Source organism: Amblyomma mixtum, chromosome 3, assembly GCF_055824585.1.
Source record: "Amblyomma mixtum isolate Tamu chromosome 3, ASM5582458v1, whole genome shotgun sequence".
In the NCBI taxonomy this organism is placed as follows: Eukaryota; Metazoa; Arthropoda; class Arachnida; order Ixodida; family Ixodidae; genus Amblyomma; species Amblyomma mixtum.
Window position 1 is genome coordinate 200,139,048 of NC_143014.1, and position 13,477 is coordinate 200,152,524.

General features: G+C 43.9%; 1 protein-coding gene across 3 annotated transcripts in view; it reads right to left on the reverse strand.

Annotated features, from left to right (window-relative positions):
- Positions 1-1,747: 1,747 nt before the first annotated feature.
- Positions 1,748-13,477, reverse strand: part of LOC149353276 (superkiller complex protein 2-like) — an 84,394-nt gene continuing 72,664 nt past the window's right edge. For all 3 annotated transcript variants that reach the window (XM_089582444.1, XM_089582445.1, XM_089582446.1), the window contains 3 exons: positions 13,218-13,358; positions 6,851-7,051; positions 1,748-1,976 (listed from right to left, as the gene is read on the reverse strand). In XM_089582444.1, the coding sequence (XP_089438570.1) occupies positions 1,902-1,976; positions 6,851-7,051; positions 13,218-13,358 (417 nt within the window). In that variant the 3' untranslated portion in view covers positions 1,748-1,901. The remainder of the gene's footprint in view (positions 1,977-6,850; positions 7,052-13,217; positions 13,359-13,477) is intronic.

The following is a 13,477-nucleotide window of genomic DNA, read 5'->3' on the forward strand; positions in this document are numbered from 1 at the left end:
AGTGGGCATATACAAGGTTCTTTTCAGCCATATGGGCACCATGTAGCTCTTAGGAATAATTGGATGGTAGGTAAAATTAGATAACACTGTTCGGCTAGTAGGATCTCAGGCTTTTGAGGAATGGGAGACAAACCTGTGCATGGGCTTACGAGGGACGCTGTGCTCCGGATTAAATTTGATCACCTGGGGTTCTTCAACGTACACCGACACCACATAGCACAATGGCACTTTTGCATTTTGCCTGCATTGAAATGTGGCTGCTGCACCCAGGAGTTGATCACGTGACCTTGGGATCAGCAGCTAAATGCTAAAGCCACCGAGTAACTGCTGAAGAAACAGAAATGATACTAAGTGTTGTTGGTCAGAGAGTTTTACCCTCTCATACACCAGCCCTGTGCAGCTCGTACACTGCTGGTAGAGGTAAAAATTAGCTGGTGGAGCTAAAACCGTGGTTAGGCTACAGTGCCACATTACACTGTGGCCTCTACTAATCACAACTGCCTTCGTCTGCTAAGAACAACAATGTGACACTATGGCTGATAACAGCCTAGCATGCACTTCTTTATTTTTTTTTCCTGAATTCAATTCATCTCATCTGATACAACATGTACACAGTAGAACCTCAATGATATAAATGTCAAGGAGTCGCGAAAAATATTTGTACCATTCCAAATTCATACATAAAAAAAAAACTAACACAAGATTCAGCGACAGCTGCTTGCGGTGGCGAATATACTCTTTATACGTTATTACAGTAAAAGCTTGTAAACTTGAATTCTGTTAATTAAAAAATCCGGATAATTCGAACTGTTGGTGTGGTCCCGGCCAACACTCATGTAAGTCTATGGCATCACTTCACTCGCTCGCAAATTAAGACGCTATGGGTCTCCCATTGGTTAACTCGAATGGCTCCCTAAGTGTCTAGGTACGAGTGCCACAGCAAGCAATCATCCAAATAGTCCTATTCAAATCAGACTTTCATGCTGCAGAGTAGCTCGCACATGCAATGGTAGGCCTGACAACGGAAGGCACCGTCCAACAACAGCCCCACTGCATAGATTCAGTTTCGCCTTCCTGAGCTTTGTGGCAGCCCGCATTAGCCAGCCAACCGAGCTCAGCTGCCCGCCGTTTTGGGCCCTGATTGGCGGGTCTCGCTAGTCTTTCCTATTCCCCCCCCCCCCCCCCCCTTTTTTTCTTGCGGCTTCAGTGCCGCTGCGTGTTTGTCTGCGTGGTTCTTCCGTTCTTCCAGTGCACCAAAACTGCATGCCATTCACACGTTTTGCGCAGTTTGTGCGATGAAGTCCCCTAACATGTGAAGCTACAATTTGTGAAGTGTGTGATGCAGCAGCGGTGCAGCTCCACCACTAAAAATAAGTCATTTTCATGTCATTCTCATCTAGCTCAAAAGTAAGCAGCCAAATAAATTTACCGTGATGCAAGCAGTTCCTGCTGGTTTTTTAGCGGCCATTCAATAATACGAACTTTCGGGAAATTCAAACACTTTTCCGGTCTCTGTAGGCATGAATTAACGAGCTTTTTAATGTATCTGTCCTCTCACATAGAGTGTGCTTGGCCCAACTATATCGCCCCTTGTTTTGTCATTGTGCTTGGACCACTCAGCGGGGCAGCACTGCATGCAGACCGCTCAGCAGGACATGGCGTTGCGTCGATGGTGCAGTACCGGGAAATGTGCCCTTAAGAGCTGTCACTGTAAAATTAACAAAATTCACAAGTGAAGCACAAGAAATGCAGTTACAAAAATTTATTTATGGCTGACTGGATTTATTTATACTGAGTGGCAGCACCACTCAGTGCATGCAGTGTGCACTACGTGACTGATGATCGCAGTGCAGGCAATGCGAGGTCAACACTCCGGTGTGGTCGTGGCTCCTGCATTTGTATCATCCGGTATTTGCCGGTGTGGTCGTGGCTTCTGCATCTGTATCATCCAGTATTTGCCGGTGTGGTCGGGGCCCCTGCAATTGTATCATCCGTAGAGGTGCGGGACAGTGTTCGTACACTGTCATTCTGCCGACATTCTGCACACTGTACACAATAAACACTGGCTAAGGAATTTTATGTATTCATATTATATATTAATTCAGATCAGTTGTGAATGTATCACCGAGGTTCTACTGTTTCAGAAAAACACACAACTTGCCGAAAAAGAGTGGACTCAAAACTTGGCAGCATAAGGCATTGAAAAGCAATAACAATGACCTTTACAACGACCCCTAGAAAATTAAATTGGCACTGATTTGCGAGAAAAAGGTGTAAGTGAAAATTTGTTTTCCATTACACATATGTAATGTGTCTGGATGTCCACATTTATGTATCTTTCTACCAATTTGACTAGGGTTAGGAGAACAAAATTACTCAAAAGTGGATATATGTACATCAAACATTTTCTGCATACTTTTCAATAACAGATTTGTCGTTCAAAAGCTACTAGTTTATGCTGTAGCATTTGTGGTGCTATATCAGTTTTTATAAAGCAGCAAGCTTAATAAAAGCTGCTAAGAACTGAAGCACTCAATATTAGTAAGTAAACAAAATGCAGTTTAATCCCTGCCAAGCGTGCAAGTTAAGTGCACTTACAGACAGTGCACTTACAGACAGTGCACTTCGAGATCCCAAATTGCACTTTAGGCTATGTGGTGCTAAACGGGAAAGCAACGCGCACTTGTGGTAACAAAAAAAATGGTGACAGAAAATGAGCAGAATTTTTGAAGTCAATGAAAAAAAAAAGCTTTTAAAAATTGATTGTTGCACATGATAGCACAAATAAAATGAGCTTAAACGCTTTTTAACAAAGAAGAAAAAATATAAATAGAAGAAAAGCCAAGAACAGCCAAGACTATTCGGAATTTTGACAACAGACAAGGAGGCTGCTGCTTCGCTTGCACCTATAACGAAGGAATTAAAAAAAGAAAACAGTGTTATAGCAAGTAAAATGAACTTGTGCCAACGAAGTTGCTGCTGGTGAGGCTACGCACTCGGCCCTCAAAGTGTGATCTGTGAACGCATTCAGGTCAGAATGCACACTTTGGCGAGTATACAGTTATTTCACGCCGTTCAGCTGCACTAGAGTGCACTTTTAGTTAGTGACACTCTTCATAAGTGCACTTTATTTTGCACACTTCAGCAGAATAGGCCATCAAGTCTTTGTTGAAGAGAGAGAAACTAGAAAGCAACTATAGTCTACATCACCCTAATTCCACTTTCGACTGACACATCTGACAAATGCATAGACATGCAAATGCATTAGTCCAAGACTTTATCACATTTTATGAAAAGCTAGAGGATCTGTGTCAACTGGATTGTTTGAGCCAATAATAACTATGAACTTTTGCCCAAAGTACTGTGCAGACCATCAGCCATTAAAAGCAGATGGACAAATCAGAGAGCTGGCAACAAGAATCAGCTCCACATACTAAGTGGTTTGTGTCAATTACCACGAATTGGCTGTTTCCAGTGGCAGTGAATGCCAGGTGAAAATATATGACCTGGAGAGATTACCAATGAACAACCAATTTTCAGACACCTTGCATCATGCAAATGAAATGAGGTGAAGTTTCTCAATTGCTTGCCCCTTTTATTCCTTTGTGAAGGTAAGATTTATGGGTTACTAGCAGCATAACAGTGCCACTCAATTCAGAATAGGGCTTGTGAAAAATTATGCAGGCATCTAATAAGAGCTGCTGGGTTTACCCCAGAGAATTTGCTATTCACCTCTTTGAGTAGACATGTGACCTGTTTCCTCTACTACTTTTCCGAACAATTAACTACCTGCTGCAAAAAAGGCCACTGCAAAATGTAAAAGGATGAAGCAGTAATGTTTAGTGCAACTGGTATGTGCTACACTGTAACACTTAGGCTGAAAAAAAAATATCCACCTGGGTACATTGAACTACACGTGAAGCTCAGAGACATGACAGCTAAACATAGTGATGCTGAAAAACACAATTGGTCATAAGAGGCATAAATATGCCCAAGTGGATGGTTTTCAAAATAGTAGTTGGAACAAAATGCAGTAACTTCTATAGATTCCAGGAACTGTTCACTGCATCAATAAAATGATAAAAAGTCAAACCACAATTTAAGCAGAGACTAAAGGCCCCATTTCAAGACTGACACAGCAGTGAAACGGCATCATTCTAAAGGCACGTTCAATTATGTTATGCCAAGGACACAGCTAAAAGGGCACTGAAAATGTAGATAGCAACCATGTTGTTGCACATAAATCTCATTCTAGTGTACTGTTGAGAAAATGTGCCACAACTACAGTCTGACTACCTCTTCAGACACGAATACAGCAGGCTACTATGCAACATGTTTTGGCATCACTGGCCTCAATCATCACATCCTGGAAAACCTCACACGTTCGTGTGTCCCCCAGCCTGCACACAGCTAGCGATGTTTTTGTGCATCACGATCCCACTGGAGCTGGTTCGGCCGCATTCCCTCAGACCGATTTGCATCCCTGAGCACTGTTCAGCATCATATACAGTGGGTATTAATAGTTACCCAACTCAATTGCCACTGAGAGACTTAAGCTGGCTTCCTTAGTCAATGCCACTGTTTTGTCTCATCCCCCTCCATGTCTCTCGACAGCAAAAAAAGCGCCTTCACTGGTGCCAGTGCCTTCCTCTCCCTGGTCATCCTGTAGCAGCAGTGCCTTTCTAGCAGCGAAGGGAGCAGCGAAGGGAGATGACAATGTAACACGAGCAGCATGACATACAACCTCAGGCTCCGTGATTGCCATTGCTGATTAGAATAAAGCTGGTTTTGAGTTCTGAAAGACGCCTGGTACCGGTCCTGCTTACGTCTGTGCTCTATAGCGTCAAGTGCCATGAATAGTATCGCAAAAACAACAAAGCTGTTGCAGAAAATCTACAATGTCATCATGTGGCTCACGACACACTTGGGATCAGACTCCATCTGAAAATTACAACTCCGGCTGTCACTTGCATCCTTTGAAATTCCTTCTGTTTTCGAGAACTCTGAACTCCAAAATACACTGCTTTGAAATACCACTGCTGGCATTGGCCGTATAAAGCGAAGAGACAAAAAAAAGGGTTTCCACCATTTTGAAGCAAGAAATTATAAGAACTTGCTATGTAGACAAGATAAAAGCACCTAATGATAGCCCCTTTAACTCTTTCATTATCACGCCACTGCGCTTCAATCACCGGTGATCGAAAAATTCGAAGCGCTACGGCAGCGCGACCGCGGCTGCTACGGACTTGCTGAGTCATTCGGTTTGTTGTTCACACATTGAACTTCAACTTCCTGTTTAGTTTATATTTTTGCCAAAAAGCGGCAATTTTTGAGACGCGCTTGAAGTTGAGGGTGCGGCGTCGGGCGCTCCGAACAAGCCGTCATCATCGGGAATGGCGCTCGCTCGAAAAAACCCCGTTCCACTCAATTCTGCTGCGTTTGCACCACATATTTTTGATGTATTGATTAGCACGGACCCTGACGACGATGCTGTATCGTCAGGTATTGTTTCAAAGCTCAAACTGGGCAACGAGAGCCCAGAACGCTCGCCTGTGCGTTCAGATTCCTCGTTCCGGTCTGTGTGTGCGAACCGAAGCTCCTCATTATAGCCGTTACGGTGATGTGGCGCCATCTAAGTTGTTCTTCGGAGACTACAGTTTCGGTTTCTGCGTAGAGTGCAATTTTCCCATGACGCGCGAATTTTTGAAACGCCCTTGAAGCGGAGGGTACAGCGCGGACGCTCCGTGCATGGCGTCGGGCGCGCGGACGGCGCGCGCTCGGAAAAACCTTGCTGTGCGCAATTCTACTGCATTGACTGCAATTATTATCTATGCTACGAGTAGCAGAGTCTCTGGTGATGATGTTGCATTGTCGGATTTTGGTTCAAACACTGTAACTGCACAAACTGATCCCGGAACGTTGGCCTGATAGTTTCGCTTTCTTTTTCCTGTCCGCTTGTGCGGGCACATCTGTTGTTGTTCAGACGGTTAGTTCCATTTTCGGCCTAGTTCGTAATTTCCCCACTGGTCGTGCATTTTTGAAGTGCCCTTGGAGGATAGGCTTATTGCGACATAATACGCGGTGAGGATGGCGTCGCGTCGAGGTCGGGCGCTTCGCGCGCTCAGAAGAGTCCCGCTGCACGTGATTCTTCAGCCTCTGCAGCTGATTTTCAAGATCCTCCGAGCAGCAGTGACTCGGACGAAGATGTTGTAACGTCGGATTTCGATTCTGCAGCTACATCGCAGCTATACTTATCGCATACTATATATCGCAATATCGCACCTTTACTTTGTTGTGTTTTATATATTTTGTTCCAATTTTTGACGTAAATTAAATAAGTTTTGATTTGTATTTTTTAAACCACGCTTACCAAGCTTTCGTTTGGCGCATAACATTACATTTCCAATTTTTTTTTTTGTTGGACTGTAAAAATCATATCAAGGGCACTCTCAAACGAGCCTTTTCAAGAGGCATAAAGAAAAAAAATTCTAGCTCGAAAACTATTCAAGTTATTTTAAAACTTTAATGCCATGTTTTAGAAAGAATTTGAATTGTTTTGTAATTTCTAGAATTTTTTTTGTGCAAGTGTTTGGAAAGTTATTGTCATATAAACACAAAACTTTTGTTTTTTATTTTTTGTTGTGTTTACTGATTTTTTTTCACAGCATTTCAAGCAGAATATGTGTTCAAATAACTTTCATTATAAAGTGCATTCTATCTCAATTATTGTTATGCATTTTATTAATTTTATCTATCACTTTTTCTAAAAAAAATTTTTGTCTCAGACATATGAAAAATGGTCGTTTTCCCGTGGTAACGAAAGAGTCAAACTAAAACAGTGGTGCCATACCTCATGCACGTAAAGGCTGGCTGTAAGAACGATGTCTCGATAAATCAATCGAAATGCCTCTTCCATCTTGGCATGAAGTTCAGGGTTGCCAACAATGCCCGCAGCTGTCTTGACCTCCTTGAGGAGTTCAGCCAGGCGCTGGATGCATCGAACGATAATACCTTCTTGCACCTCAGTCATTGCCATGATGCGTGCAAAGTGCTGCATTGTAAGCATAAACAGGGTGCTATAATCAATAGTTTGTAGCAATGAATATCACCAGTTACATCTTCTATTTGCTTAGAAGCTTTGAACTAAAAAAGTCTTAAAGAGCAGCACATAAACACATAAAAAAAAGTGACAGGACAGTTACCATTGTGTAACTGAAAAATTGAGCAACAGCTATGAAAGGGACCCTGAAATGATTTCAATGGGCATATTCTCGTGCAACAGATCTGTAGAGGTGGTCTTTGTGGGTATTCGAGTCAAGTTTGAAAGCTCTGCATGGAGACCATAATTTATAAATCATTTTTAAAAATCGCTGTTGACAGTAGCTCGCAACCGATTACGGCGACACACCTGACAGTGCGTCCCCTACCCCAATAATGCCAATGGACAGACGGGGTGAGCTTGAAAGCTGGCTCTTCTGCCCACTGACGTCATTTGGGTAGGAGAGTGAGGTGTGTCACCCTCATCGGTTGCGAGCTTCTGCGAGCAGCAATTTTTTAATATTATTTCTAAATTATAGGGTCCATGCAGAGCTTTTAATTTAACTCGAATATCAAAAGGACCACCTCTACAGATCTGCTGCACTAGAATATGCCCCTTGAAATTATTTCAGGGTTGCTTTAGGTTTGGTTTATTGGTTTTTTATGTCCCAAAGCGACTCAGGTTATGAGGGACGCCATAGTGAAGGGCTCCAGAAATTTCGACCACCTGGTGTTCTTTAACATGCACTGACATAGCATAGTACACAAGACTCTAGAATTTTGCCTCCATCGAAATTTGACCCCCGCAGCCAGGATCGAACCCGTGTCTTTCGGGTCAGCAGCTGAGCGCTATAACCACTCAGCCGCCGTGGCGGCACTCGGGGTTGCTTTAAGGCATTGATATTCTACGATATGTTGAGGTAGAGAATATGAGAGAGACTCCATATCTGTATAGTTCAAGAACACTCTTTTTTAGTATTCCACACATACTCGGTATTCAACTAGCTCTCCCCTCGAGTCCGTTGCTCAAGGCGCACAGCTCTACCATTCACCCTCTCCTCATGTGGTGCGTTTCACAGCTGCTGCCACAGATGGACCATGCTAGATTCCTCCGCTCTCACCATACTCTCCCTCCTCCTTCCATGGTAACCACCCTGCGGATGGTACCCATGGTAACCACACTCCGGTTATGCATTCCTATACTCTCATCATACCCTCCTTCTTGCATGGTAACCGTTTTCCTTCTGAGGTAACTACCATCCAGGTGGTTCCCTTGGCAGCCGCCCTCCGCTTTCACCTTATACTCTTGCAGCACCTTCTTCCTTCCACAGTAACCACCCTCCAAGTGGTTCCCGTGGTAATTCCCTTCCAGTAAAGTTTTCCTATGCTCTCCCCATACCCTCCTACTTCCACAGTAACCATCCTCGAGTTGGCATTCCTACGCTCTCACCACATGCTCCTCCTCCCACAATAACCACCTTCCCGACGGTTCCCATGGTAACCACCCTCCGGTTATGCCTTCCTTTCCTCTCGCCCTACACTTACACAGTAACTACCCTCCAGTTGGTTCCCACGGCAACCACCAACCGGTTGCACCTTCTTACGCTCCCTCTATACCCTCCTCCTTCCAGGGTAACCATCCTTCAGTAGGGGATTCCTCTGGGCTCAGGATACCTTTGGTTCCGGTGGTAATCACCCAGCGGTTATGCACTCCTCCGCTCAAGTCATACCGCCCTCCTTCCAAGGTAACGCCCTCCGAGTGGTTTCCATGGCAACACACCCACCAGTTACACTGACTACTACAGCTACTACGACATGAAACCCAGGAACGAGCATTTAACAGCCGTCGCTGAAAAAAAAAAAAACTTCCCATGCTTTTCACATAAAATCTCAACAAAGGGCACGAAGAGAGTCGAAAAACGTTTTCAAGGTAGCTATTATCTGAATTAACATTGATTACTGAAGGTACACAATAAACAACATGTTAGAAAGATGCAAATGGAATGAGCCCTTCAACCCATTTGTGTGCAACAAACTGGCAAATATCAATGACTACCCAACTTTTAATTCTACCCTCCAATAGACGCAACATGTAAATACAGTAGAACTTAGTTGATCCATTCCTAGTTGAGGCATTATCCTGGTATGTTACTTTTAAAATTCTACTGAACTACGTCAAGCATGCATGGCCCTGGCGCACAGCCCATACATTCCCATGCTCTGTATTCCCACTTGATACATCACTGTTTCTTAGCATCCCTGCATCTTGCACTGCATTTTTGATGAAGCAGTGAATTTAGCAGCAGAAATATGTACCAAAATGAACAAAAATTGTGCATTCAACAAGCAAACAGGCTTCATTCATTCTTATGGGCACAAGCCTTCTAGTTACATGACATAGATGAAGGGTTGGGTAAGTAATTCACTGTAGAAATCTTGAAGCAGAATCCTGAGGACAGAGAGAAAACCACCTGATGCAAACTTTTTACACGAGGTGACAAGACCAAGTGTTTTCGTCCCTTGTACCGGTGATGGGGGGGGGGGACCGTATTCCACTGTCTCGAGACAAGTTTAAATAAAGGAACAAGGTGATAAATCAATGACCAGCTATGTGAGCAAAAAGAGGAAAAAGAAGATATATGCCAGAAATGCTGTGACTGGCCACCTCGAAACCCAATGCAGAGATCCCAGTTTCCACATACTTTCCATAAACACGTTGTAGTAGCCACTACCAAGACTGCCTTAGTAGGGGATTGCACAAGCACCAACAGTGTTGGTAGGCAGGCCAGAACGAAAACAAGCAGGCGTGCATCAAACTCAAAACTTGTTTGTTTGGGCAAACTTATGCCCTCCAGCAGAAATCAACTCAGTGGCCCCAACAGCAGCAAGTGCACTATCGTTGGTAGGGTTGCTTTACAACAAAACAAAAAGATCCTCCACCGACGATGCATGATGACACTGCATCCACTATAATGACACCTCCCACAAAGATATCTTCAATGACAAAGCACCGCAACTTCGAGATGATGCTGCCAACTCTTTTGCATGGCCCCTCTCTTGGTCGCACCGGGCGTCACTGCCCTAGGAAATTGGCTCTGTTTTTACCTCGCGTCAAATACCGCAGCACTAGTCAGCATAGCAAGTTTGTTATATCAGAATCAGTTTACAGGAATTAAAAAGAAAATATAAGGTGGAAAATTTATACAGAAGGATATCCCGTAGTCAATTACTGCACTGCTGAAACACTGCAGCATCTTCATTACATGAAGTTCAGAAATGCAAAAGCTTCAATGGGAACGGCATTGGGCAATTATGAAAATTTGTAACATCGAGGAACTCGCTACACGGAGGTCCATTATATCCAGGTTGAACTGGATTAAGTGTCATTCAGAAACACTAAAATGTTCGACAAGTTCAAGTAAGCAGAAGAGTGATTTTTAAATACTACCAATTCTATTGGTTGGTTGGTTTATTTGGGTTTAAGGTCCCAAAGCAAATCAGGCTATGAGGGATGCCGTAGTGAAGGGCTCTGGAAATTTCGACCACCTGGGGTTCTTTAACGTGCACTGACATTGCACAGCACACGGGCCTCTCGAATTTCGCCTTCATCGAAATTCAGCCACCGCGGTCAGGATCGAACCCACGTCTGAATACTTACTTGGAACAACAAAAGTGTGGTCGAACAGAATAGAAAATTCTATTCACAAACTACAGTCTAGCCCGGTTATAACGAAGTCGGCGGGAATCGGAAATCACTTCGCTATATCCGCTTTTTCGTAATATGCGGACTACGAAAAAAAAATGCAAACATCGGCATACCGATTTATTGCCGCTGAAAGAAGTCGTCCAGCGTCCCCTGAACACGTTTCACGAGTGCGGATTTCAGGATTGCGCCTTCCATACCATCCAACTGCGAACCAAAGATCTGGTCGAACTCCGGACTCCCGAGGTACATCCGTAGCGTGTCAACAGCTGTGATGGCCGCTGCGGAGGTGACCGGCTTAGGGGCACAACTAGCATCGTCGCATTCGCTGTCGGAGGCGCTCTCCGCCAAGGTCTCTTCCATGACACTTCCGGCAACTTCGTCTGTTCTTTTTTACATTTTTCCCCTGCGCGGCGTGCTCTACCGCTCTACGCCGTGACGCATTTCAAGGACGGCGCAACACGATACCGGCGTGCCATGCGATGCAGTGAAGCAACCTTTTGCTCCGCAGGAGAGCAGACGACGCCACGAAAGGACACCGTCAGCCGAATTTTGCTCTTATTTTCGCGGAAAAAATCGCCTCAAGGACGCAAAAATGTGTTGATTGGCAGATTATTTTTTCAGTTGGTATTAAATCTCTTCGTTATATCCGCTGACGCGCTCTTATTTACTTCGTTAAAACCGGACCCAAAATGTATTGAAAATGCAAAAATGGGAATTGGAAATTGAAATCCCTTCGTTATAACCGCTATTTCGCTATAAGTGGGTTCGTTATAAACGGGCTAGATTGTATCCAAAATTTCAACTATTCACACAGCCCCAATTCGAATGACAGCACTTGCAGTATAGCGCCTAATAACTGCACGCAGCAAAAATGCAAAGCCAACCTGTCCATTTGTAAGCACTTCCCCAGAGGTGGTGGTGTAATCTTGAACCCAGAACCTACAAACCGTTGTTGTTAGCTCACTCTGCAGTGCTCTGTTAACACACCACATGATTACCACACTGTGCACTACAGCAAAGGTTCAACCGATGAGTGCTTTGCTTCCTGCATAAAATGGTGAGTAGCCCTGTCCAATCCCTTTCCTACTGTCACTTTGTGAGAAGAGAGATTGCTTTTTTTTTAACAGATCTGCAGTTTAAAAATTAATTTTATTTTCAGTAAAGCCACTGTTTTGAATTCATTACCATGCACTAGTTAGAAAACTAAGTATAGTCCCAAGTGTATTGCAATGCATTAAGTTTAATTGGTATTTCACGCTGTTGTGTTGTCCTAGCATTTAAATTTCTCACATGAAAAACTGAACCGTGCTTTACTTTCACTTTTATACACTACACTTCATCCAATAGGAAAGATAACAAACTACAGCAATTTTTGAACATTAGTGCATGTGGTTTTGGTACTGCATGGTACTGCATATTAAATTCTTAATAAAAGCAATTTACACACTTTCCGAAGCTAGCCCTGAATTAAACAATGCTGACATTCAATACAAAGGCACGTTAATTCAGGCCCCATTAATTTGGAAAGGCAGATAATTTCAACTGCCTGTTCGGTCCTAGCCAATGTCCCTGTAATTCTGTGGCTTCAGATGCTAATTCAGATGCTACGGGTCTCGCACTGGTTAATTTGAACAGGCTTCCTAAGGGAGGCTGCATTCAGGTATGACCGGTGTGGGTAGAGATCTTCGAAATAGTCCTACTGAGACCCTGAGTTCCATGCTGCAGTCACTGGCACACCTCTCACATGTGCACTACGGCAGGCGTGACAATGAAAGGATGGCCCATCTCCGTGAACAGTCCAACCACTTAGTTTCAATTCCACTTTTCTGAGCTTCACACCAGCCCACAGCAACAGTGGCTCGACCAGCCAGCATTAGCCAGCCAAGCCAACCCAGCTGAGCACCATTTGAAATGCTGATTAGCATGCTGATGGTGTTTTCTTTCCTTCTTATTTTTTACTCTCCGCTTCGGCCCCACAGTGCCATTTCCTTCACTTCCATCCCCGCAGTTCCGTTCTTCCATTGCATTGAAACTGTGCACTCATCACATGCCATTCACAGTTTGTGTGGCAAAGCCTCCTTATGATTTACGATGGGTGTGACGCGGCAGCAGTGGAGTTCCACCACATCGCACCGTGAAGGATGCGAAAGGTCCTTACAATTTTGAAGCAGTTCTGCTTCAATGCTTCGACAGCATGCATGCAATAACGCATTGACGGAGACGTGAAAAACAGTCATTGCTGCACTGTTTTTATCTCAAAATCGGGCACCACTGCCCAGTAAATAAACTTACCGTGATGCAAGCAGTTCTTGACGCTTTTTGGGGCCATTCAATAATTCAAACCTTCAGATAGTTTGAAGACATTTCCCTATATCTTAAAGTTCGACTTAACGAGCCTTTGCTGTATATCATATAATGTCAAGTGGTCACTTTCCAATGTGAAGAAACAGATATTGCGGAAAGAAGTACCCACCGTGCCCTTCGCCCAGTGGTAGACCACATCGCAGAGTCCAAAGCTGAATTTCTCTAAAAACTGTTCCGCAGGTTCATCAAAGCCACTTTCACGCTGCACACGCCCAATATTGAGGGCAATCTTCCTAAATTTGTGGACTGCCTGAAAAGAAAATGAGAAACTGAATTTACAAAAACAGTGATACTTTTGCAAAAACAAAATGCAAATAGGTCATGCAAGAAATAAAAATTGTCCTGTAATGTATCAAGGCTACTACTACG